Source organism: Crocodylus siamensis, chromosome 9 (genome assembly GCF_052110815.1).
Source record: "Crocodylus siamensis isolate JL-2025a chromosome 9, ASM5211081v1, whole genome shotgun sequence".
NCBI classification, from domain to species: domain Eukaryota; kingdom Metazoa; phylum Chordata; order Crocodylia; family Crocodylidae; genus Crocodylus; species Crocodylus siamensis.
In genome coordinates this window covers 44,393,166-44,415,326 of record NC_143403.1, presented here as the reverse complement: position 1 = coordinate 44,415,326, position 22,161 = coordinate 44,393,166, and the positions used below count along the sequence as shown (strand labels likewise).

At 48.8% G+C, this 22,161-nt stretch overlaps 1 protein-coding gene across 2 annotated transcripts in view; it reads left to right on the top strand.

Annotated features, from left to right (window-relative positions):
• Positions 1 to 22,161, top strand: part of PLEKHG4 (pleckstrin homology and RhoGEF domain containing G4) — a 199,486-nt gene that overhangs the window by 42,176 nt on the left and 135,149 nt on the right. For both annotated transcript variants that reach the window (XM_090062853.1, XM_090062854.1), the window contains exons 2-3: positions 5,727 to 5,924; positions 15,520 to 17,773. In XM_090062853.1, the coding sequence (XP_089918979.1) occupies positions 5,727 to 5,924; positions 15,520 to 17,773 (2,452 nt within the window). The remainder of the gene's footprint in view (positions 1 to 5,726; positions 5,925 to 15,519; positions 17,774 to 22,161) is intronic.

Here is a 22,161-nt window from a genome sequence, read left to right as displayed (position 1 = left end):
CCACACCGCACAGTGCTGTTTGGGGCAGGGGGAGCTTCCTTCAGCCCAGACACTTCAACCTGAGCTGGCCTGAAGGAAGCACCCTCAGCCCCGAGTGGTGCTGCATGGTGTAACAGGAGCTGCAGCTGGAGGCGAGGTGAGAAAAACAGCCCTGCCAGCCCAAGCCAGCTTCCCCTTGCCTGCAGTGGATACTCCCACTCCCATTCCTGCTGCTCCTGAGCCACGCTGGGAGGCGGTGGGGGGACAGGGGCGGGAGATTCAGCCCAGTGGCTTCTCCCCCTCACATGGCTTCTCCCTCCAAAGCATTTCGGAGCTGGAGCCACAGCTCCACACATGGGGCAAAAACTTCCCGCCCCTCCCTCCCCACCCAGAGTTGTGTGGTGCAGCTGTGACAGCAGCAGCTGGAAGTGTGGGGGGGCAGAACAGCACCCCCATCCTCCCCACTCCAGCCAGCCCACAGTTGCTTGTGCAGCTGGAGCCCGTGTGCTACACAGGGTAGAAGATATGGCTGGGCTTGGGGCCTGCCAGCACCTCTGAGCTGGCCTGGGAAGCCCACTCTCCAGCCAGCCCCCACCTGGCAGGGCCCCCTGGGGGTGGGGGCAGGGACAGGGTTTATTCCCCCTACCTCTGGCATCTGGTGGAAGGGACAGTAGGGGGCTTATTCTGCCACTCAGCAGCAGTGGTTGGGGTGGGCAGACCCAGTTGTGGTCCCCCAGGGGCAGTGGGGTTAGAATATCTCCCCTCCATGCCCCCTCTGCCTCAGGTGCCATGCTGGCCCACCACTGCAGCAGTGAGTGGGGAGTACCCAGCAGACCTGGCTCGGGTCCTTGCTGGTGAGACAGGGAGGGGGGATTTAAACCCTTCTCTTATCATTCCTGCTTGTCCCTGCTCTGGCTGGGGAGCAGAGGGGCTTGGCCAGTCCTGCTGGGCTGGAGCAGAGAGTCCAGCCCCGATAGTACACTGAGATGCTGAGGGACTCTGGTTTAGGTTAAACCAGGAAGGGGTCTCTGACAGACGCTGCATAAACTGGCTTGAGTCAGATCGGTTAAGTCTGATACTACATTCAACCAGGTTTATCTCAAACCAGTTTTGGACATTTTGAAACTGGTTTATGTGTACTGAACGTCTGTTCTGGTACAGGTTTAAACTAGTTACTGATCAATTAAATTGGTTTATGTGTAATGTCTGTTCCTAGCCAATTAGACTAAAATAAAAGCAGCTTCTAAATCATACTTAGCTTGGGCAATTCTGGGATAACTGTTCAAACATACTTTACAATGTTCTGGAATAAACTGTTAATGGTTCTTATGCAGTCAACTATTTTAGGATTTACCCTGGGACAATAAACAGTTGCACTTTGTCCTGGAATAAAATGGTTTATCTCAGGATAAATGTTATGCCTGTTTGTAGCACTAGAGACTCAAAAGCCAGAAGGAAAGAAAAGGTATCCTGCAATGATGGTTAGTTGTTACATGGCATGATTTTGGGTACCTGGCTCATGATTGTTGAGCTCTTGGGGGTAGCAACACTGTAAAATGATCCCATATCTTTTGTTGTCTGGCCCAGAAGTTGCTGTGAGCAGTGAAGGCAGCAAACACCCTTATATAAGCAGCTTCAGTGTGTGCACTCACTACTGCACATTGCTGACATCAGGGTAAATTAGGAGAAGAAATAACAAACCCTTGCCACAGGCAGTTTGTGGTTTGCTTGTTATGTGCTCTCTAAGTTCTGTGCATTCAGAAGTTACAAAGGTGGCACCCACACAGCTCTGCTGATGCACCTCTGTCCTGAAGCATTGGAGCAGCTATGCTTTTGGGGTCATCCCCTTCTTCACTGTTCTGTCAGTTCCCCTATGTCCTGACTTGCAGTTCTGACACTGAGTACTCACTTCAGTGCAGACTGCTTTGGCAGTGAAGGTAGTGGACCTCTACAATGAAGTCAATTTTTTTGCCAAAATCTGAGCATGAATTTGGATTTCAAGGTGAAATGCTAGAGCATTGATGAGCTTCTCATCTGTGAGGAACTGGGATTGAGAAAGGAACTGAAAATATCAATGAGAGATCCCAGCATGCCTTGGCCGTTGCTTGCCAGCTCGATTTAGGAACTATGCAATAGTTGTCTTTTTAATGAATTGCCAAGGAGTGTCCAGACCAACGGGCATGAGCTTCTTTAGGCTAGGGACAGACATTCAAAAAGCCTGAGCCTGAATTGATTCAATCTTGCAGGTTAATCTAACCTGGCTATGCTAAACCAGTTTGTAACAGCAAAGACATCCCCTCTGAACTGAAAAAATTCAGGCACATGCCTGCAGTGGCTCAGGCTAGAAGCCAGGGGGCACTAGAGTAGCCCTCTCATCCCTTTGACAATACTGAGCTGAGAGGGGTGTGGCTGGGCCCCAGCAGGACAATCTGATTGAGAGGCCCCCCCTGAGCAGCCCAGCAGGGAGTGTTTATTACCCCTAACTCAGTGTTTATCAACCCCTTAAGAGAAGAAAGCCTTTCTCAAAAAGAAAGCCTCTCTTAGTTCAAGTCCAAAGTCTTAAACAGATTTTCCAAGGAAGGACATTACTAGCTACTTGTTGATTAGCTCCAAAAAACCTGTCTGCCTTTGCCGTCTCCCACAGCACAGGCGTAGCCAGCATGTGGTATAGAGTGGAGGGGGATATCCCTGTGTAAGGCAGGGGGGACTGGGGAGCAACGGGAAGCTGGGTAGATGCCTGCAGTCTCTACCGGAGCTCCAGCCAGGGAGCACAGGGGCGGGGCCAGCCCTGCTGGGCTGGAGCAGAGAGTCCAGCCCAGAGAGTATGCTGGGATGCTGTGAGAGTCTAGTTTAATTTGAACCGGGTAGGGATCTGGGACAGACATTGCACAAACTGGTTTGACCCAAATCAGTTAAGTCTGATATTACATTCAGCCAGGTTTATCTCCAGCCGGTTTAAGCCATTTTCAGACTGGTTTATGTGCACTGAAAATCTGCTCTGTTACAGATTTAAATCAGTTTCTGATTAAACCGGTTTATGTATAATGTCTGTCTCTAGTCTTGGAGTGGAAGTGTATATAAAATATGTAAATGAAATCACTGCTCTTCCCCAGACATGCTGCCCTCTGTACCATGATGTCCCCTGAAGCAATTCAGTTTGTGTCTGCTAACGGTACCTTTAATTCGCTCTATCAAGTCACTCAGAGGATGTGCCCATGCATTTATTTTTACCCTATTGTCTGCAGCATATTGAGTGCTCACAGGCCAACTCCTTACCTAAGGATCTGGCCCTCTGTCCTCTCAGTTCTTCTTGCCAAACTCACAGATGCAAGATCCTAGGTACCTTAAAATAGGTTTTTTGGTTTTGTAGCAAATGTCAGAGGACACTGATTTGACATTGGTGAGAAAAAAGGAATTATTGTTTCTAAAATATAAAACCAGGATGTAATTATGATCCTGTTTGCATAGATGTAGCATTGTTCATTTAACTTTAGTAGTCTTGCATCACATATAGTGTTGCTCATCTAATTTCATCGTTTCATAGTTTGTAGGGTCGGAAGGGACCTGAGCAGATCATCTAGTCCGACCCCCTGCCATGGCAGGAAACAATACTGGGGTCAAATGACCCCAGCAAGATGTTCATCTAACCTCCTCTTAAACACCCCCAGGGTAGGAGCCTGCACCACTTCTCTTGGAAGCTGGTTCCAGACCCTAGCCACCCTGACTGTGAAGTAGCGCCTCCTGATATCTAACCTAAATCTACCCTCTGCCAGCTTGTGACTGTTATTCCTGGTCACTCCTGGCGGTGCTCGGGGAAACAGTGACTTCCCCAATGCCTGCTGATCCCCCCTGACTAGTTTATAACAGGTCACAAGATCCCCCCTCAGCCTTCTCTTTTGGAGGCTGAACAGATTCAGGTCCCGCAGCCTGTCCTCATAGGGCCTGCCCTGCTGTCCCCTGATCATACGAGTGGCCCTCCTCTGGACCTTCTCCATGCTGTCGACACCCCTCTTGAAGTGCGGCGCCCAGAATTGGACGCGGTACTCCAGCTGCGGCCTGACCAGTGCCGCATAGAGGGGGAGGATCACCTTCCTGGACCTGCCCGAGATGCATCTGTGGATGCATGCCAAGGTGTGGTTGGCCTTCCTGACTGCCTCTCCACACTGCCAGCCCATGTTCATCTTGGAGTCAATGATGACCCCCAGATCCCTTTCCGCCTCTGTGCTGATAAGAGGGGAGTTCCCCAACCTGTAGGAATGGTGCCGGTTGTTCCTCCCGAGGTGCATCACCTTGCACTTGTCTGTGTTGAAACCCATCCTATTCTCGTCCGCCCACCCTTGTAACCTGTCGAGGTCTGATTGTAGCCTGTTGCATCCTTCCAATGTACCCACGTCCCCCCACATCTTAGTGTCATCAGCAAATTTGAACAGGGTGCTTTTTACCCCCTCATCTAAATCGCTGATGAAGATGTTGAACAGTGCGGGCCTGAGGACTGAGCCCTGCGGAACCCCACTGCCCGCGTCCTTCCAGGTTGAGAAGGACCCATCTACTACCACCCTCTGGGTGTGGCCCTCCGGCCAGTTTCAGTAGTCTCCCTAGATTTATCCCTATGGAACGCATCTGGACATGCATAGATGTTTGGTTCCCCGGGGACAAATAGCAGCAGTGCACCTTGAACTGCCACTTCTTGTCCTCACAAACACCTGTTTGCAGTTTGCCCTGGGTGGGGTAGGGGCATCTGGGACCAGCACTGTGCTGGCCCCAGCAGCTTTGCCTGGGGGCTTCCCAGAGCTGCAGTCATGACGATCCTGCCAGACAGAGCGTGGCCGGCACCTGCAGCACGTCTTCGAGCGGCCCGGCTCCACTTTTTAGCAGCGCATGCCGCCTGAGTGCGTGCTATTTCGCATTTATTTCTGTGGATTTTTTTGACCCACGTAGAGCAGAATTTGATCCATGATACTGAAATTTCCTCTTACACCTCTGCATAGGCTCCAGGGTAGGTTTGGAACATAAAAGCAAGAATAATGGAAGTGCCATTATGGGGAAACCCATATTCTACAGATTGGTGTGTCTAGGACATAGGGGCAATCCTCCTCGTATACTGCCTGTACCATCTTTCATTGCAGAGACCCTCTGACTACTCAGCTTAATGTGAGAAACAACTGCATGGTATTGCAAGGTAGTTATTTGAATAAATCAAAAAACAACACATACTTGAACCTTTAATTTTACCAGGACCAGGCATACAACCATTCTAGCAGTTTATGCCATGCAGTGGTCTGCAGCTAAAGCTCCCTTAATCCCCTACCTCCTGCCAAGGAATGAAACAGTAGTTTGTATACACCTAAGAGCTGATTGGCACTTCCAGATGTGGTGTGTTGGTATGTTTGAATCTTGGGCCTGCAGCACTATGAACCCCATCTCACTCTCTCTCACTGGTTTGTACACATTCACGGGCTGCATAATAGTTTAATAGCAGCCGCACCCAGCTCAGTCAGAAGAAGGATTTGCTGTGTAAGCTGTGTGCTGTGAGTGCCTCTGTGCTGTGCACAGCTTGCTGTTAATGAGTGCTGCACTCTCACTGCAGGAGAGTTTAAAGATTATTTTACCTGAAAGTTCAAGTAATAAGAACTTGTTACCATTCTTCTTCTTTGTTGCACAAGAAGCTCCACATCATGCAGTGACTGCATCTTGAGGGTCTGAGCTGTATTGCATCCTGATGCTATTTTGACATTCTCTCCTGACAGGATTCAGAATCCTTGGACAGCTGCATACAGAATACGTTATCAGTGCTCTACCCTCCATTTGAGGCCACAGCAGCCACTGTTCTGTGCCAGGTTTTTGATGTGGTGGAGAAGACTTACCGGGGGGATGGACTGCGCTACCTCATAGATTTCCTGATCCCAGCAAAGCACATCTTGCAGTGTGTTCAGCAGGATGCTTGTGTAAGTATGTCGCGCTCACAAAGCCCGTTTTCTGCTCTACAAGGAACTTTCCTGTAGCACTAGGACATAAAAGCCTTGGCAAAAATGATCAGTACAGTACTTGTTTTTGTTTATTTTTATGCCTGGGTGGAGAGATGTTCAGGAGCTGGTTGGTGAAACTTGCCTTCCAGGAATAAAAAGGGGTTGGTGCCCCTCTCTACGTTTCTGTATAACCACAGGCCCTAAATGAAAGGCTTGAAGACTTGGAGGGAGATTTAGCAGGGCCTCTTTCTGAAACATTTGCTGAGTTTGCCTGAATCTGGTAGTTTCTAACCCCTGCAATACATGGATTACATGGTCAGATTCCTGCTGCTGGCGGTCGAACGCTCTGGGTGAAGCTGTGTCACTCAGTGTTTTGCCCACAACTCTAGCTCCTCTTTGATAGTTGCTGGAACATTCACAAGGCTCAGTAGCCTCAAGGAGTCTCGTTGCATTACTGCCGCTGAGGCTCTGAGATTAACGTGTTCCACTGCTGCCAACACCGACTGTTTAAACTTGTGAGTCAGGTCCCGCAAAATCAGAGGATAGCTTGAAATGTTAATTATAAAATTTGGGTTGTTTTTGCCTTCTGGTTTCTAAGTCTCTAGGGTGAACTCAGGTCATGATTCCAACTTAATTCTCTGCAACCAGCTCTGTAGAACCTCACCTTTTTACAAAAATAAAAACTTACGTTACCATGAAATCCCCTGCTGCAGGAGCTGGGGTTTTAAGCAAACAACAGATATCACCAGTATTCTGATAAATTTGTGAGTGTTGGCAATACTGTAAATGTTGGGTCAACTTTTCAGTTCTTAGCCTGCAGCTGTGTATGAGCAATGCTGCATAGGTGTGCACACTCACATTATTACAAATGGGTATGACAGCATGTTATTTCCATGCACAGATAAATGAGATTGCATTTGAATAGCTCATAGGGTCTGCAGTCTATTGCCTGAACGTAAAGGAGAGGTGGGTAGCCCGAGGGCCAGATATGGCCTGCTAACTGATTAGATGCAGCCAGTGGGAATGCCCACCAATTGACTGTCTGCAACTGCTCCTGCTGTTGTCCTGCATGGGGCTCAGCCCCATGTGGGGCAGCCAGTGCCATACTCCCACCTGCATCTGCTGGCCCTCATCTGGGCTAGCATTCACAGTTTACCAGAAGGGCTGCAGCCACTTGGGTGCTGTTTAGCTCCTCTTGCTTCCAGCGGTGGCTCCTCCTCCTGCTCTGCCTGTGCTGCTCTGGGCGGGGAGGAAGCTTCAGTGGGTGGCTGCTGCCCCAGTGTACGGGCAGCCAAGTGGATGGAAGGCAGCTGGGAGCTGGAGCCAGAGCTTTGCACACTGGGGCAGGAGCCACCCAGCTGAAGTTTCCTGTCTGCCTGGAGCTGCACAGCAGGAGCAGGAGGAGGGGCCACTGCAGGAGGCGAGGGAAGCTGAGCAGCCCCTCGGGGGCTGCAGCTGTACTGGGAGCAGCCTCTCTGGTAAGTACTGTGGGACCAGCCATAGACTGCATTGCTTTGGTGAGCTCTGCTGCACATGTCCCTTGCCCCCTACTACCTCTCCTCACCCCTGGCCAGCTACGGGGAAGGCTGCACCTCCCACACGTGTACATGCCCCCCAAATCCCTACAGGGCAGGAGTGTGCAGGGAGTGGATTGTAGTTCCACACTGTCATGTCACTGGCCTGTGATCCTGGCCTTGCATGCCTGCCTTGCTTCCAAAAACCACTCCCCACCTGCCTGCAGCCGCATCCTGCATTGGAAGTTTTGTTTTGATGAGCTGTTGCAGCAGGTGGGGAGGGGTGCTGACTGGGCCTGGGACAACGCATCAAAACTCCTAATAATTGGCTACCCCTAATGTAAAGTGTGTGCGCGGGTTTGCAAACTGGCCCGCTGTTTTGTCACAAAGAGCGCAGGCAGTTGGAAGGTTAAGGGGAGCCTTCCTGGGTGAGGAACCCACTGTGGCAGATTTGGCTACGGGGTTTCAGGGAATCAGTCTGCAGTTCTAGAAAGAAGCCTATTCTTCAGCCCCGAGTGTTGGGGCCTGAGGCTGGAGCTGAGGGATGGACAACGCTGCACCCAGAGGACAGGAATCCAACTGGCTTTTGGTGGTTGCTCCCATGGGTTTTTTCCTTTCTTTTTCTTCTTTATTTTTTGTTGAAAACCTTCTGCTAGGCCCATAGCCTGAGACTCGGGCAAAACAAGCTGGGAGGTAAGTAGTATATGAAAAAAGGGATTGCATAGGTTGAGTGAGTGTCTTGGAGTTGGCCCCACTTGGGTAGCAGCCTTCCCTGGGTTTCCAGGCTATGTGGTGGTTTGAGCCATGGTGATTGCATGAGAGAGTCTGGCCCCTGCAACCAGAGCTCCCCATGTGGGCAGAGCCCACTGTCTTGTCCACCTACCAGGGAGTTTTCTTTTGAAATCCTCAAGGGGAAAGAAAGCCCCCTCTTCCAGCTTGCTTGTCACACCTCCCAGCCTGCTGGGAGCAGGACAGCTTCTGCGGCTGCTGCGGTGAGTGAAAGTGGCTGTTTCCCTCCCTCCCCCGACCAGAAACTGTAGGCAGCCCCTGAGGGCAGAGGATGAGAGAGCAGCCTGCACTGCTCTCCCAGTCAGGGAGGAGGCAGGGGGCAGCAGTCAGCTGGGAGCCTTCCCCTCCCACTCCACCCAGCGCCTGGCTGTGTCTCCTCTCCTGCCCTTCCTTCTGTGAAGCACCTTTCTCTGTCCTCCCCTGTCTGCCCCACCCCTGAGCGCTGGGGCAGACGTGGCTTGACCTGCTCTGGCCTGGGAAGGGGATCTGCATCCGCTGCATCTGTCCTTCCCTAGGGCCTGGGGCACAGAGACACCCTGGTGCTTCCCTCCTCTGGCCTGTCAAGGGTAAAGAGCCTCTTTCTACAGTTACAGGAGGATCAGAGGTGAGCTCAGGGGCCAGAAACAGGAGGGGCACAGAGTGGCTTTGCTTGGGGGCTTCAAAAAGTTGATGTAAGGCTGAGATGGGGGCAGCATTAAATGAGATGGGTGCATGGAAACCACAAGTGCATTATTCCATAGGTGACTTCAGAGAGTCAGTGACGCTGTCATATTCACACAAACAAACCCTCATATACAGATAGAGAGTGAGCAAGCGAGGCAGGCTCAAACAGAAGTAAACAGATCAAAAGCTTGTGATAAGCCACTGGAAGGCTGGCTTATTTTTTATTTGAATTCCTCAAAAACAGCCTGTTTTTTATCGTCACAGTTCCATCAACTAGACCTGGAACCTTGGCCCCCCACTGAGCCACCACACACCTTTTACATACTTAGCTCCAGCTTGTAATTAGGAAGCAGTGGCAGCACTTAAGGAAAGTTGAAATACCATCACAAATTGAGAAATCAAAATGACTATAGTAAATCCCTTGATGTGATAGTTCCCTTTGAAAGTGCACTTTAAAATATTAAAATGGGTGCATTAAATACTTTTGGATTTTAGGGTGTTAAAAGTTTTACGTTCTTGGTTTATAATAGGTTTTTTGTTACCTCTGTTTAAACCCAACATTTTTCAGTGATGTTTCTGAAGTCTGCATCACACAAACCCTAGTGAGCTCTGTGTTTTGATTTGTTTAGGTCATTTTATCACTCTGCTTTTCCATTTGTTTTAGCTATTCGTTGACCAGTAAGCAGGCATGTTCATATGCATCAAGGAATATGGATTTATTTAAGGATGGCCCTAAAATAAAATATAAGCTTTGGTGGAATCTTCTAAATGAAATTAGAATCTGTATAGTGGTCCCAGTGAAAATCAGCTTAAATAGGTATGGCCCAAACTAAATTAGTGATGTGCCTCGGTTTTCAGTAAGATAGATGACATAGAAAAAGAGAGCAAAGATAAAATAGCAAACAGGAGTTACTAGAACTAGGGTGGAAATAAAACTCCAAGAGCTTAATACACTGAGTCGCCATACCTGTACAGTAAAAGGATTATAAACTGACTATCTGATTGATTTAACTTGTAAATGGGAGCATCTACATGTTTATTAAAACACCATAGTTACTACACATTTAGTTTAGTACTTCCTTAATGAAGGGCAAACTGAATGCTCAGTAACTACATTTACTGCGCAGGAGCACTGGCTCATGGTTTTTTGTGACGGTTACTGTGCAGTAGCCTAATAACATAGTAGCTTATTAGCACGGTTTTTGACTGACACGCTACCACACAGTGTTATTAGGCTACCGTGCAGTTAGTGTTTCATGTAGCTGCGTCCACCGTAACTTTGGTTGTTGCTCATCCCCTTGAATATGTTTTTGGTGTCCCTGTACACTTTCTAGCATTTTTATCAATGACTTGGAAGAAAATACAAAATTGTCACAAGTATAATTTGTAGATGGTACAGAGGTTAGAGGAGTGGTAAGCAATCAGGAGGACAGGCCTGTGTTATAGAGTCATAGAGACTGCTTGCTTACATGCAGCTTCCTAAGCAGCGTGTTTAAATACAGCTAAATGAAAAGTCATACATCTAAGAAGAAAGCATGGAGACCATTCTGATGGTGGAGGGTATGGAGGTCTATCTTAAAAAGTAGCTACTTTGAAAAGGATTTGGGGATTCATGGTGGATAGGCAGTTCAGTGGTATGGCCAGTATGCCTAATGTGATTTTTGGATTTATAATGAGAAGGACACTGAGCAGAAGTAGAGAGATTAATTTACTTAGGTATTTGGCACAAGAGTGACTGCTGCTTAAATATTGAGTCTGGCTGTGGTGTCCAGAGTTCAAGAAGGAGGTTGGTAAATCGGAGAGTGTTCAGAAAAGAGCCCTAAGGATGATTGAATTTCTGGAGTCGTTTGCTATCGTGCTGTTTTCCAGCTGTTTAATTTGCTGATTTTGACCAAGATGAAATTAAGAAAACCAGAAATGTGATAATAGAAGGCTATTTCTTTTAGCAGTCAAAGCCATAACAAGTTCAGATGGCTGGAAATTGAAGTTAGGGAAAATCAGACTAGAAATAAAGCACATATTTGTAAGTCAGGGTCATTAGCTATTGGAAGAGATGACCGTACCAGGGTAGGGGGCCCAGGGCAAATCCGCCTGTGTGAGGCCTGGATATGGTGGCGGTGGTAGGGAGGGGGGAGTAGCGAGCGGCTGGACGCAAAGCCATCCTGGCTCTGCAGGGCCTCGCACTTTGTGGGGCCCAGTGCAGTCACCCTGGTTTGCGGCCCCCCCACCCAGGAACGGCCCTGGTTATTGGAACACTTTACCAAAGGTCATGGTGGATTCTCCCAACACGCTGCTTTGAAATTGGACAGGGAAGGGGAGGAGTTTAGATAAAAACCTACCACCCTTCTTTTCAGATGAGATTTTCTATTTCTCAGTGCTGGCCTTCACCAGAGGTCACTGTTGCAATGGGTGAGGGCAGAAGCAGAGCAGACAGTCCCAGCTGCCTAGCTTAAACATTGCGCCCGGTAAAAGCCATTTTCTTTCTGCCACCTTGGATGAGTCGGAAAGTGGATAGACATGCAGGAAGATGAATAAGCATTTGGCAGTGGAGACGCTCTAGCCTGTGAGGGATACTGTGGTGTGGTTGGAAGCATGGGTGACTGGTGCCTTCTGAATCTGGGGGGGGGGCACCAGATTGCTGACCGGGGTGGGGGTGGATTGCCCAGGCCAGAGCCACCAGCAATGAAACTGGCAAAACTGAAAGGGCACTTCTGCCGGCACTTCCAGTTTTGCAGCTGGTACTTCCAGGGGTGCACAGCGAATCTCAGGGGGTGCATGTGCACCTGCGTGCACCCCCTGTGCATCGCAAGTGGCTGAAAGCATGAGTGAGGATGGGGAGTAGAGAGTGGCAGCAAGGCCAGTGTGGATCTAGGGGAGGAACTGCTGAGGAGAGCATGTGGTTCTCCTTAGGAAAGAACCTGGGAATTGAGTACCTGGCAATCCCAGCTCAAAAGTATTTCAGGGCAAATGGAGGGTATTTCCCCACAGCTTGTTGACAGATGGCGCATTGCCCTGCCTGTCAGTAGCTCTGCTTTGCTCCCTTCATCTGAACTTCTCTTCATACTTGCACCTCCTTCAGTCAGTCAGTGGATTGCAGTGATCTACTCCCCTTAACCAGAGGTATTTTTCATTTTGCCTTCCAAGATTAGATCCACAAATGGTAGCAGTTAAATTGTATCTTTTACTAGGTGCTGTGTTCCCCTGCAGGTTTTAACCATGGTCTTTGAAATGATGCTTGCTCTCAAACTTGTATCTGAGAAACAAAGCTTAATCCAGGAGAAAAGATTAAATTCTTTGACAGGCCTGCATTCTTTGCTGTTACATGTTTCAATTTTCTCCATATCCCTCTGTAAACTGCTCCTCATCCATGTTATATCTTATATATGTTATATGTTAAATGTTATACGGAACACTTGTCTGGAAGTAAGAAGGCAGCAAGCCCCGACCCGCACTGTGGTCATCTTGCATGTTGAAACCTGCATCTAGGGTAGATTGTGAGCTCCTTAAGGCAGGAACGCATCAGCTTTGCTTGCATAATCACACTGTCAGACATCAGGGCCAGATTCAGATTGGTTCCTTAGGTAGCAAACAGCATTTAGTTAGAATTTAGCTGCCTAAGTTCCAAGGAAGAATTCACGTTGTGACTGGGAAGCACCAGCACTATCTGTTAATTGCACTCAGACTGTACCAAACATGCATTCACAGCTAGATGGTGGGAGAAGTGTTGTCTGCTCACCCAGGAGGCAGGAAACCTAGGCTATAGGCCTTCCTCAGCCTGAGCAGTTTCAAATCCACACCTCCCACATACCAGGAGAGTGCCCTACCCATTAAGCTGCTGAGTAGAATAGGTGATGGTTCTGTTCATCCAGCCTGTTGAGGCTAGGTCACTCCATTGCCAGCAGCACAAGAGTTGGGCACCAGAAGGAGAGCAATCAAGAGGGAGCATCTCCTCATACCTCACTGTTTATGGAAGTTCTTGAAGGAACTGGGAGGAAGAGGGGTGTCCTGGAATCTGGTTTCCCACTGCCAGGGTTATTTCTTTTTTTTAATGCAAATACATAGAAGATCCTAGCAACAGCAGTGGGAACCCTTCTTTCCCAGGGGAGTGTACCATACTAGTTGGGACCTCCTGCTTACTCCAAGCACTGTCTGTGCATTTTACATTAAACAGTTATTGGTTAATAAAAAGGAAATGTCCCTGGAAGCAGGGATCAAAGCTTAGGACTCTCCCCTCTAATGGGAGTGCCATAACCACTAGAGAACAAGAGTGTTTCCTATTGCTTCTTCTCCTTTTGGTGCCATATGTGTTTTAGAATTGACTGCTGATAAACCAGCATCAGTGGGAGGGGAGAAGCTACTTCCACCCAGCCAAAAATGTAGCCTGGAGGTTAGGCCACCCTCCGGAAAAATGAGATGGGTTTGAATCCCTTCAGGCTAGGGTTGGCCTATAATCCAGGCTTCCCACTTCCTGAGTAAGTACTCAACTTCTTCTGGGCAACAAGCAGGCACCACCATCATACCAGTCACGAGAGCTGGGAGTGGTTCTAATGCAGAGGTGGGCAGTTATTTGGTCTGGAGGACCACTTCAGGAGTTTCAGCTGTTGTGTAGTGCGGGGAGGGGGTGTTGGCAGGGGGGCAATTGTTCCTATCTGGCCCTGGGCCTGTCTGCCCTGCACCCACAGTGTCAGTGTTACCAGATGAAGCAGGCAGGTGGGTTGGGTCTTCATAGAGACTGGTCTGGGACCCCTGTGGGTTGGGCATGGTTGGATGGGCTGGGGCCACAGGTGGGCAGGGAGTGGGATGGGTGAGTGGGGTTGGAGCTATGGCTGGGATAACAGGATGGTGACAGTGCAGGGCTGGGACCCAAGGCAGAGCTGTGATATGATCCCCACATGTCCCTGTAATGGATGCCAGTTCCATGGGCAGGGACGTGTGAGCAGCAGATTGTGGTTTTGCCCCAGGCCTTGGCCTGATGTTACTGCCCTACAATCCTATCCCCACCCACCCGTTCCACTCCTGGATGTTTCTCCCTGCCCCGCATGACCCCAGCCCATTTGCCTGGCTGAGTGTGCCCTGCCTGTGGGGGTCCCAGGCTGATCTCCACAGAGACCCCCACCCACTAGCTCCATCTGGTACCCCTGGTGGTGGGTGCAGAGGAGGCTGGCAGCAGCAGTTGAACATCCTTGGAGGTAAGGGCAGGAACTATGGGGATGGCAGGAGGCTCCTAGGCCTGGGTATGACTTGAAACTGCACCCTGCTGGGTAAGGATGGCTTGGTGGGGCTGTCCATGGCAGGCTAGCTTCCCAGAAATGACAGGCTAGTTACTTTTCCAGTGAAAGGCAGGTAGGGTGCCTTATAACCCCAGCCCCCACTACTCAGTGGGTAATTATGAGTAGGAACAGACAGTGAAGGGGGCTAGGCACACCTACAGAAGCACCTGAGCCCCATGAGGGGGGATGTATGACCTCAGAGGCCCCAGATAGAGAGGAGATAGTAGTGTGGCCCCAGAGAGGGGGCAATAGTATGTGTGAGGGCCACACAGAGGAGGGTGCATAGTGGCGGCCTGAACAGCTGCGTCAGGAGGGTGTAGAGTAAAGTTTGCATAGGCTGACCTGAAGGGCTGCACCAGGGGATGTGCAGAATAGGGTTGGTGGGCAACCTGAAGGGCTTCACAGGGGCCAGCCCCCACAAGAATGTATATGAGTTGCCTGGAGAGGGGCTAGAGGCTGAGTTTGGCTCAGTGTGAGATATGAGGCTGGTGTCCACACGTAGAATAAGCCCTGCATAGGTCAGCCTGAAGAGGCTGTGTCAGGCCCAGTTAGAACAAGACTAGGTAAGCCCGAAGGCATGTGCAGAATGGAAGGCACGGGGTAGGGCAGCTTGAGAGTGGCCCAGCGAAGGACAGTATGAAAGAAGCCCAGTGAGAGGGGATGGAGTGCAAGAGGCGTGGTGAGAGTTGGTGGCTTGAGTCCTCACTCATGCGGTGTGTAAAGGGTGGTGTGTCAGGAAGAATGGCAGAGACCTGGCAAGAGGCAGAGCTATCAACAACTTATAATGCCATCTGCAAGGCATGGGACACGATTAGGGAAGGCTGGAACCTTGTAGAACGCCCTAGGCCTTGGGCATTAAAAATGGGTAGCCTCCCGCACATTACATCCATTTTAGTAACTATCCAGTTGTGGCAGGAAAGGCAGGGCAGACTGCCCTAGACAGGGGGGCAGAACGCTGTTAATATCTGGTCCTGATGTGGCCTCCTGGCACATGCAGAAGGCCCAATGTGGATGCTTAAGGATCTTTGCAGTCCAAAATAGGGGCACCTAATTGAGATTTGTGGCTGGTGGCAAAAGTCCAGATTGAATCGTTCCTTGGAACTTGGTTGCTAAATTCCACCTCAGACTTGTATAGTGTTGGCTGTTAGTGAAGTTCAGAATATTTTGTTTTTCTTTTTAAGTTGAAAAGAATACTGATCTATCTACCTGCAAAATTATGAAGTTCCAAGTATTACTAGGAAATCTTTTAACCATAACTATATTATTGCTACAGTGGTATTGTGACATAGAGACATTTGCCATTACCAATGCTAGAAATATCCTTTCTTCTCTCCGTAGGTTCAGTACTATGGCTTGCTGTTCCGCCATGAAGGCTGGCCTCTGTGTGTCCATGAGAAGATTGTAGTCCAGCTGGCTTCCATTGACTGGCGAGCCCTAAAGCCTGGTGACTTCTATCTTCAGGTGGTGCCCTACCTGAAGAAGTCTCCACGAATAGTACTGAAATGTTTGGCAAGGGACAAACATAATGTAGAAGAAGTTGTGGTCCCAGAAGTCTCCTACACTTCTATTTTCACTCTGGAATGGCTGGATTCCATCAATGGAGAACGAATGGGTACAGTACTGGAAAATTGTTTACTAGCCACTGATGATAAAATATTTCGGGTTCCATGGGATAAAATTGTTAATCCTGAATTTATTGATAAACCTAAGCTAACTGAAAATAACATCACTGATCTCATGGAAGAATCTTCAATTTTGTGCTTTCCAGTGGAACATACCACATGCAACTCACCAACTCCAGGACCTCAAGATTTTCAGGAGCAAAAAGTGACACAAGGCAGTTTGGTTGTTAGCAGGAGATCCCAGCAATTGGACAGCCCCATTTTCAATGGTAATAGTGCAGCTTCTGTGCCTCAGGAGAACTCCGAAAGTGACCCAGAAGGGGAGTATGTAGAGCTTACAGATGTTTTGTTGCCAAGATTTGGGCCACAAACAGGGTCCTTAACTCAGTCAGTTGCCTTAAATTATAGGACCCAACCCAGAACAAAAGTGAATGTATCTAAGGACAAACAGAGGCATATTGTCATTCAAGACAGCAGCACATGCTCAAAGAATTTGGTTCATTCAGCACTTATGCAGAATGAGCACAATCAAACAGACGCATTGAGGACTTCTTACTCAGAGGTGCTAGAAAACGTAATTCATTTAGAAAATAACAAAATGATGGGACACAGGGAAATGTTCCAAAAAAATCAGCCAGAATCCGGTGTTCCTGGCCACGTGGGGAATTCAGATTCCAGCTGTCACATGGATGCGTATCCAGATAGCAATGCAGAGGGCCCATCCAGGCAAGAGGCACAAAGTGAGCACTCAATAGACTGGAGGTATGCAATGTGTAGTTACAACGATGCTTGTGCTGGAGACAGTGCTGAGTGCAAAACGCAGTTCATAGGGAGTCCTGGGAAAACAGAAACTGAAAATGATCTCTCAGGTGCAGACACTGGTAAGGGAGCTTCAGAGCAGAGCCCAGGAGCACTTGCAGAGGATGTTACCACTAAGGAGGAGCCAGTGCAGTCAAGAGACCCTGAGCACAGTGAGAGCCCTGCGGGGGGCGTGTCTGCACTATCGGTCAGAGAACGTTCCGGACCACGGCGCAGGCATGAGCGGGGCTCTGAGAACAACTGCCAGACCCGACATGGAAATGCTGTTCTCCCCTCTACACCGGCCCAGGCAGCCACACCATCCACACTTACATCAGTATCCTCAGAGATGGCAGAGGGCTGCTCCCATTCATTAGAGGAAATGTCAGGTAAAATTGAACACAGTCACTGCAGTGATCAGCAGGCAGAAATGAGTCCTCCATTAAGTCAGCCCGAAGAGTTGAACCAACGACAAGCGGACCTGTTAAGAGAGTTAAGCTGTAGCACTGGGAGAGTCTGCAGAGAGCCTGAACAAACATGCCCTGGGAATGAGAGGGAGAACAGCCATAAATCCTCCTCTGCTGTCAAAGAGGAGATTGATGGACATTTGTCACAGGATAAGGGACAGGAGGTCAGGGGCTGCATACAAAAGAAGGCTGAAGAAGACAAACCACTACAAACCACTGGACCAGTGGAGAGCAGTCAGCCGGGGGAGCAGCCAGGTGACAAGAATAGCCCTTTGCACACTGGTTCACAAGCTGAGGGCTCCAACCAAATTGTAATGCAAGTGAATGGAGACAGAGGCAAGGAAGCACAGTGCTGTATGGAAACTCAGGCTCATAATAGTGAAGTGAACTTTGGGCTTTTGCAACCCACCGGGGAAGAGGTTGACCTGGATCCTGTGGCAGGGCAGGATTTGCAAGGAAATGAGGAGAACAAAGCAGAGCTGTACAGAAGGAGTGCTTCAGAGCCTGGGCGGGAATCTGCAATTTTAGAATCTGTAGATGGGCTGAATTCCAATGCAGAGGTTGTGGAGGCCTCATCGCCCCTTTCAGCTTTTTCTGATGAGGATACTAATAAGCAAGTAGAGTTGATTGAAAAGAGCGGAAGCACAAACCTCAATGCTCTGAAATCCAAGCCAGAATCACCTTCTGAAGCTTCATCTCTTCAAAGTAAGTACTGATGCTTTGTGTGTGTGGGTGTGGGGAAAGGGAACGTATATGGATATGTAGACCAGGAGTGGGCAATAATTTAGGCTGGAGGGTCACTTAGGGAGTTTTAATGAGCTGTTGCGGGTCATGTCAGCACCCCTTCCCCTCCCTCCTCTGCCTGCAACAGCTCACCAAAACTCCCCTAAAGTGGCCCTGCCCCATGCCCTATTCTGGCTAAGTGCTGTCACCACCTGGCAATCCCCAGGGCTCTATGGACACCAGCCTGGGACCTGCACAGGCAGAGCAGCTGGGCAGATAGGATGGGGCCATGGGTGGGTGGGGTGTGGGATGGGCAGGTGTGGGTGGGATCATGGGGTGGGATCACAGGGTGGTGATAGTGCAGGGTCAGGGCCTGGGACAGAACTGCAATCTGCTCCTGGCAGCCCCCTGCCTGCAGAACTGGCTGCTCATCACACTGGGTGGGCAGAGTGGATGAAAAGTGGGTGGGAGCTGGAGCCCACATGCTAGGGCAGCAGCCACCTAGCTGCAGCTTCCCCCCTGCCTGGCTGGGTGTGGTTGCCCAGTGTGCTTCCCCATGGCTTCTGCTTCCATGCGCTACATGCTGCCCAGCATGATGCAGCAAGGGCAGGAGGAGGAGCTGCTGGAGGTGGGGGAAGCCGAGCAGTCCCTGAGTGGCTGGATTAAGAGCTGCCCCGCCAGGAAGTAGTGCGTGCTGGCTTGGGCTGTTGGTGGGAGTAGGTGGGGCTCAGCCCCATGTGAAGTGCTGTGGGGCCAGCCACAAGCAGGATCCAGTCAGTTGGTAAGCTGGAGCTGGCCTGCAGGCTGTATTTTGCCCACCCCAATGTAAACACACACATATGGAGCCTTGCAGAAGCTCACTCTGAAAAACAACTACCCTCTTGGGTGGGGAGGGGGGTGTGCGAGGTCAAAATAGCAAATTTAGCTATTTTTTGTAACTTAAACCACATATTTCTATACCATTAGACCAAGCAATAGATATGAAAGGATTCTGTACGCATTCTCCTTAATGGTATGAATGTGTGTGATAGGAGACAAGGTTCTTTGGATAAATCTGATATCTTTTCTTAGACCAACTTGGATAGTTGGAAAAACTCTTCTCAGCAAGCTTTCAGGTATAAATGCTCTTCATCAGTCTGAGGAGGCATCTGCAGTTGGTGTTGGCTCTTTCTGGATGGAATGAATACTAAAGAAGCCAGGAATTCATTTTATCCAGGAAGAGCACACACCAACTGCAGATGCTTCCTCTGCCTGACAAATGGTATTTATACCCAAAAGCTCGCTAAAGCATTTTTCCAACTATCCGAGTTGGTCTAATAAAAGATATCAGATTTACCCAAAGAACCTTGTCTGCCTACATCCTTAGACCAACACGGCTACACACTATACCCCTGTGATGGGAGAGACATTTTTGTCATCTAGAATCGTTAGGTCTTAGAGTTACCATACTGTTCTCAAGTGAACTGAGCATAGATATTTTGTCCAGCTCAACATTACAGATTTTTAAGCTCCTGTGGAGCAGATTTTTTATAATTCCATTTTACCAGTGAATTGCTGTAACCTCTTTTTCCTCTGATAGTGTGCACATTATAAATACACTCTATAGAAATGTTTAACAATAACATATAATTTAATAATCGATGTTTGGGTTATTTGGGAGGCTGCTTGGGGTAGGAACATCAGCAGCACAAGCCATAAAAAGACAGACAGGCTTTGTAACATGGTTTAAAGATCAACAAATTTGGGCTTTGGTGAATCAGTGAAGGGAGGAAATTGTAGAGCTGAGGACAAACCCAAAATGCATATCTGCCAGCTGTCCCATGATTAGAGCATGGGATCTTGAGCTTCAGTGCATTAGTTAGTCTCATTTTTTCACTAGGGAAAATGAAGCTTGACAAAGGTAGAGGAGGCTGAACTCAGGTCACACAGTGCATCCCTGGTAGTCCTGCAGTTAGGCTCCAGAGTGTCTGATTCCCAGGTTTTTGCATTAAAGAAACCATCCTCTTTCTCCTGAGAACCAATTATGCAAATCTAATTTCAGTCTCCAGCCCCAGGTTACAGGCACACAGCCTATATTCAGACAGGGGGCAGAGCCAGCAGCATGGATTTAGGAAGCAGCAGAACTGCAAATCTAGACATTCAGATGAAATCCTGTGGAAAAACTGTGGGCACATGCCATTCTAGTTAGACAGCTCCAAATGAATAAGCCCACATCTGGGGTTGGGATAGTAAAATAAAAGGACACTTGAAAAGCTCACGGAGTCAAATCTAAGGGATTGCATCAGCTAGAGTACACGTTGACCTTGCGCAGATACAAATCTAGAGAAAATGATTGATTGGGGTCTCATGAAGTACAGGGGAGCTCCTGTATTGTGCCTGTATTGTATATACACACTTCTCAGTTTCTTTGCTGTATTGTCCACAAATGAGCCAGGAGAACTGTTTGCAAGCATGATTATTAACAAGCTATGTTGCAGCATGTCTACACACTTCAATAAAAGTAGGATTTAATTATGTTCCTGTAATTAAGCTACAGTCTTGGCCAGTGTGAGGTGGAGAAATAGGTTACTTCTGTACATAGGTACAGCAGAGTTAAACCTTCTAAGTCAAAATGCACTACGATAACTGGGTTTCTCAACTGTCATAAATAAAGAAAAGATTGAGATTTTGTGTTTGGAAAAGTGGCACATCAGCAGCTTTGAAAAAATAAAGTTCCCTCTCTCACTGGTAGTTTTCAGTAAAGGGGAATTTCCCCAGATATTGCCACTGTGTTGGTGTGTATCAGTTCTGACCAGAGACACCCACACTAGTAATTTATTCTCTGAGCTCATTCACTCTGTGGTTTTTTAGTGGTAGGTGCCAGGCTGTAACAAGTATGATGTAGACTCCTGTTGTGTGGTGGGCCAGTAGGGGGTGCTCCTGCATTGAGCCGACCACCTTCCAGGCTCCAAGTGCCTCCCTAGGGGTGCCTTGCGTCTGGCTGTCCCCCTTCCTGGAGCATACTCGCTAGCCTGGGGGTAACGTAAGCTGCCACCACCCCGAGAAGGGACTCTCTCGGCCCTGTGTCCTCAGGGAAACACAGGCCTAATAGTCCTATGGGTACTTGACCCAGTACAGGCACTTTGGGCACTTCCCCAAGTTGGGGGCCAAAAAGGAAAGTCTCCCTAAGTCCACAGACCTAAGGGGCCTCTTAGGCATAATTTAGACCCACCCCTCAATAAGTCTCCTACACCCGTCACAAAGGAGAACTTTATTGATTACAAGGGTAGGGTGAAAATGGGTACAAGATAGAGCAGTATCATAGAAATCCCATAGAGCAAAACAGTCTGGCTGAGGTAGCCTTTTGATCACGCATCTGAGTTGCTGCCAGCTATATATCTAATCAGATCTCGAGTAGCTTACTCAGAAGCATCATTCAGAGGCTGTTGGAGATTCCCTCTGGAGGCAGGCTGTTCCTCACTCATGAGTTATGGGGAGAGAGCCAGTTTCAGATGGTAAAGCTCCTCTCTAAGTCTGAGTCCCCTGCATGGCTGCTGCCCCCTCCTCCTGGGCAGTCTTAACTTATGTAGCCCCTGTGACCTCATTTACCTGGTCCAATGGAGGCCAGCACCTGTTGGCTGTCAGCCAACCAATTTGAAATACATCACTAGTTGCTGGGCAGACTCTAGCCCACCAGGTAGAAGCCCCTCACCCAGGTAGCAGATACCAGTCAGGTAGGCAGAGGGAGCAGGTTTCCCCCCTCCCTCAGGAATGTATCCAGCTCAGATTACCTAAAGAGATAGGGTAAACGTGTGTCTTTAGGTGGGCCCATCCTAATCATATTGTCACAGAGCAGAGATTTTGGGGAGAAACAAAGGTGGCTTCTTGCCACAGTAGACTCCTGTGCCTCTGGAATGAGGTGGACACTTTTCTACATGAGCTACAAAGCAGCCAGTGGGTGGTAGCAACTTTCAGTCTTTGCTGTTTGACGCTGCACTTGACCCAGAGCTGAAAGGCACAGGACTGGGCATCAGAAAATCTGAAAGAGATGTGAGACTTTGCTGCACCCCTTTTAAACATCTCCTAGGTCTCTTCACCCGTGTCTTTCTGTTCCCATTCCAGCAGTCTAAAATTAACTGATTTCAGTTCTGTATATTAGAAAGTAAAAGTATGAAATTTGGCTGTCCTACATCTCATGTGCAATGTATGACATTGCTGTGTATTCTTGAATGAACTGCTGCCAAGGATGACAGGCAAATCTCCTTTTTATTTAAAAAATACATGACTCCAGGACCTTGGACTCTTAAAAAAAACCTAAACATACCATGTTAAGAGATTGTAATAGACTTTGAGGATGGATCATGTTGTCTCCCCTCTACACGAACCCTCAT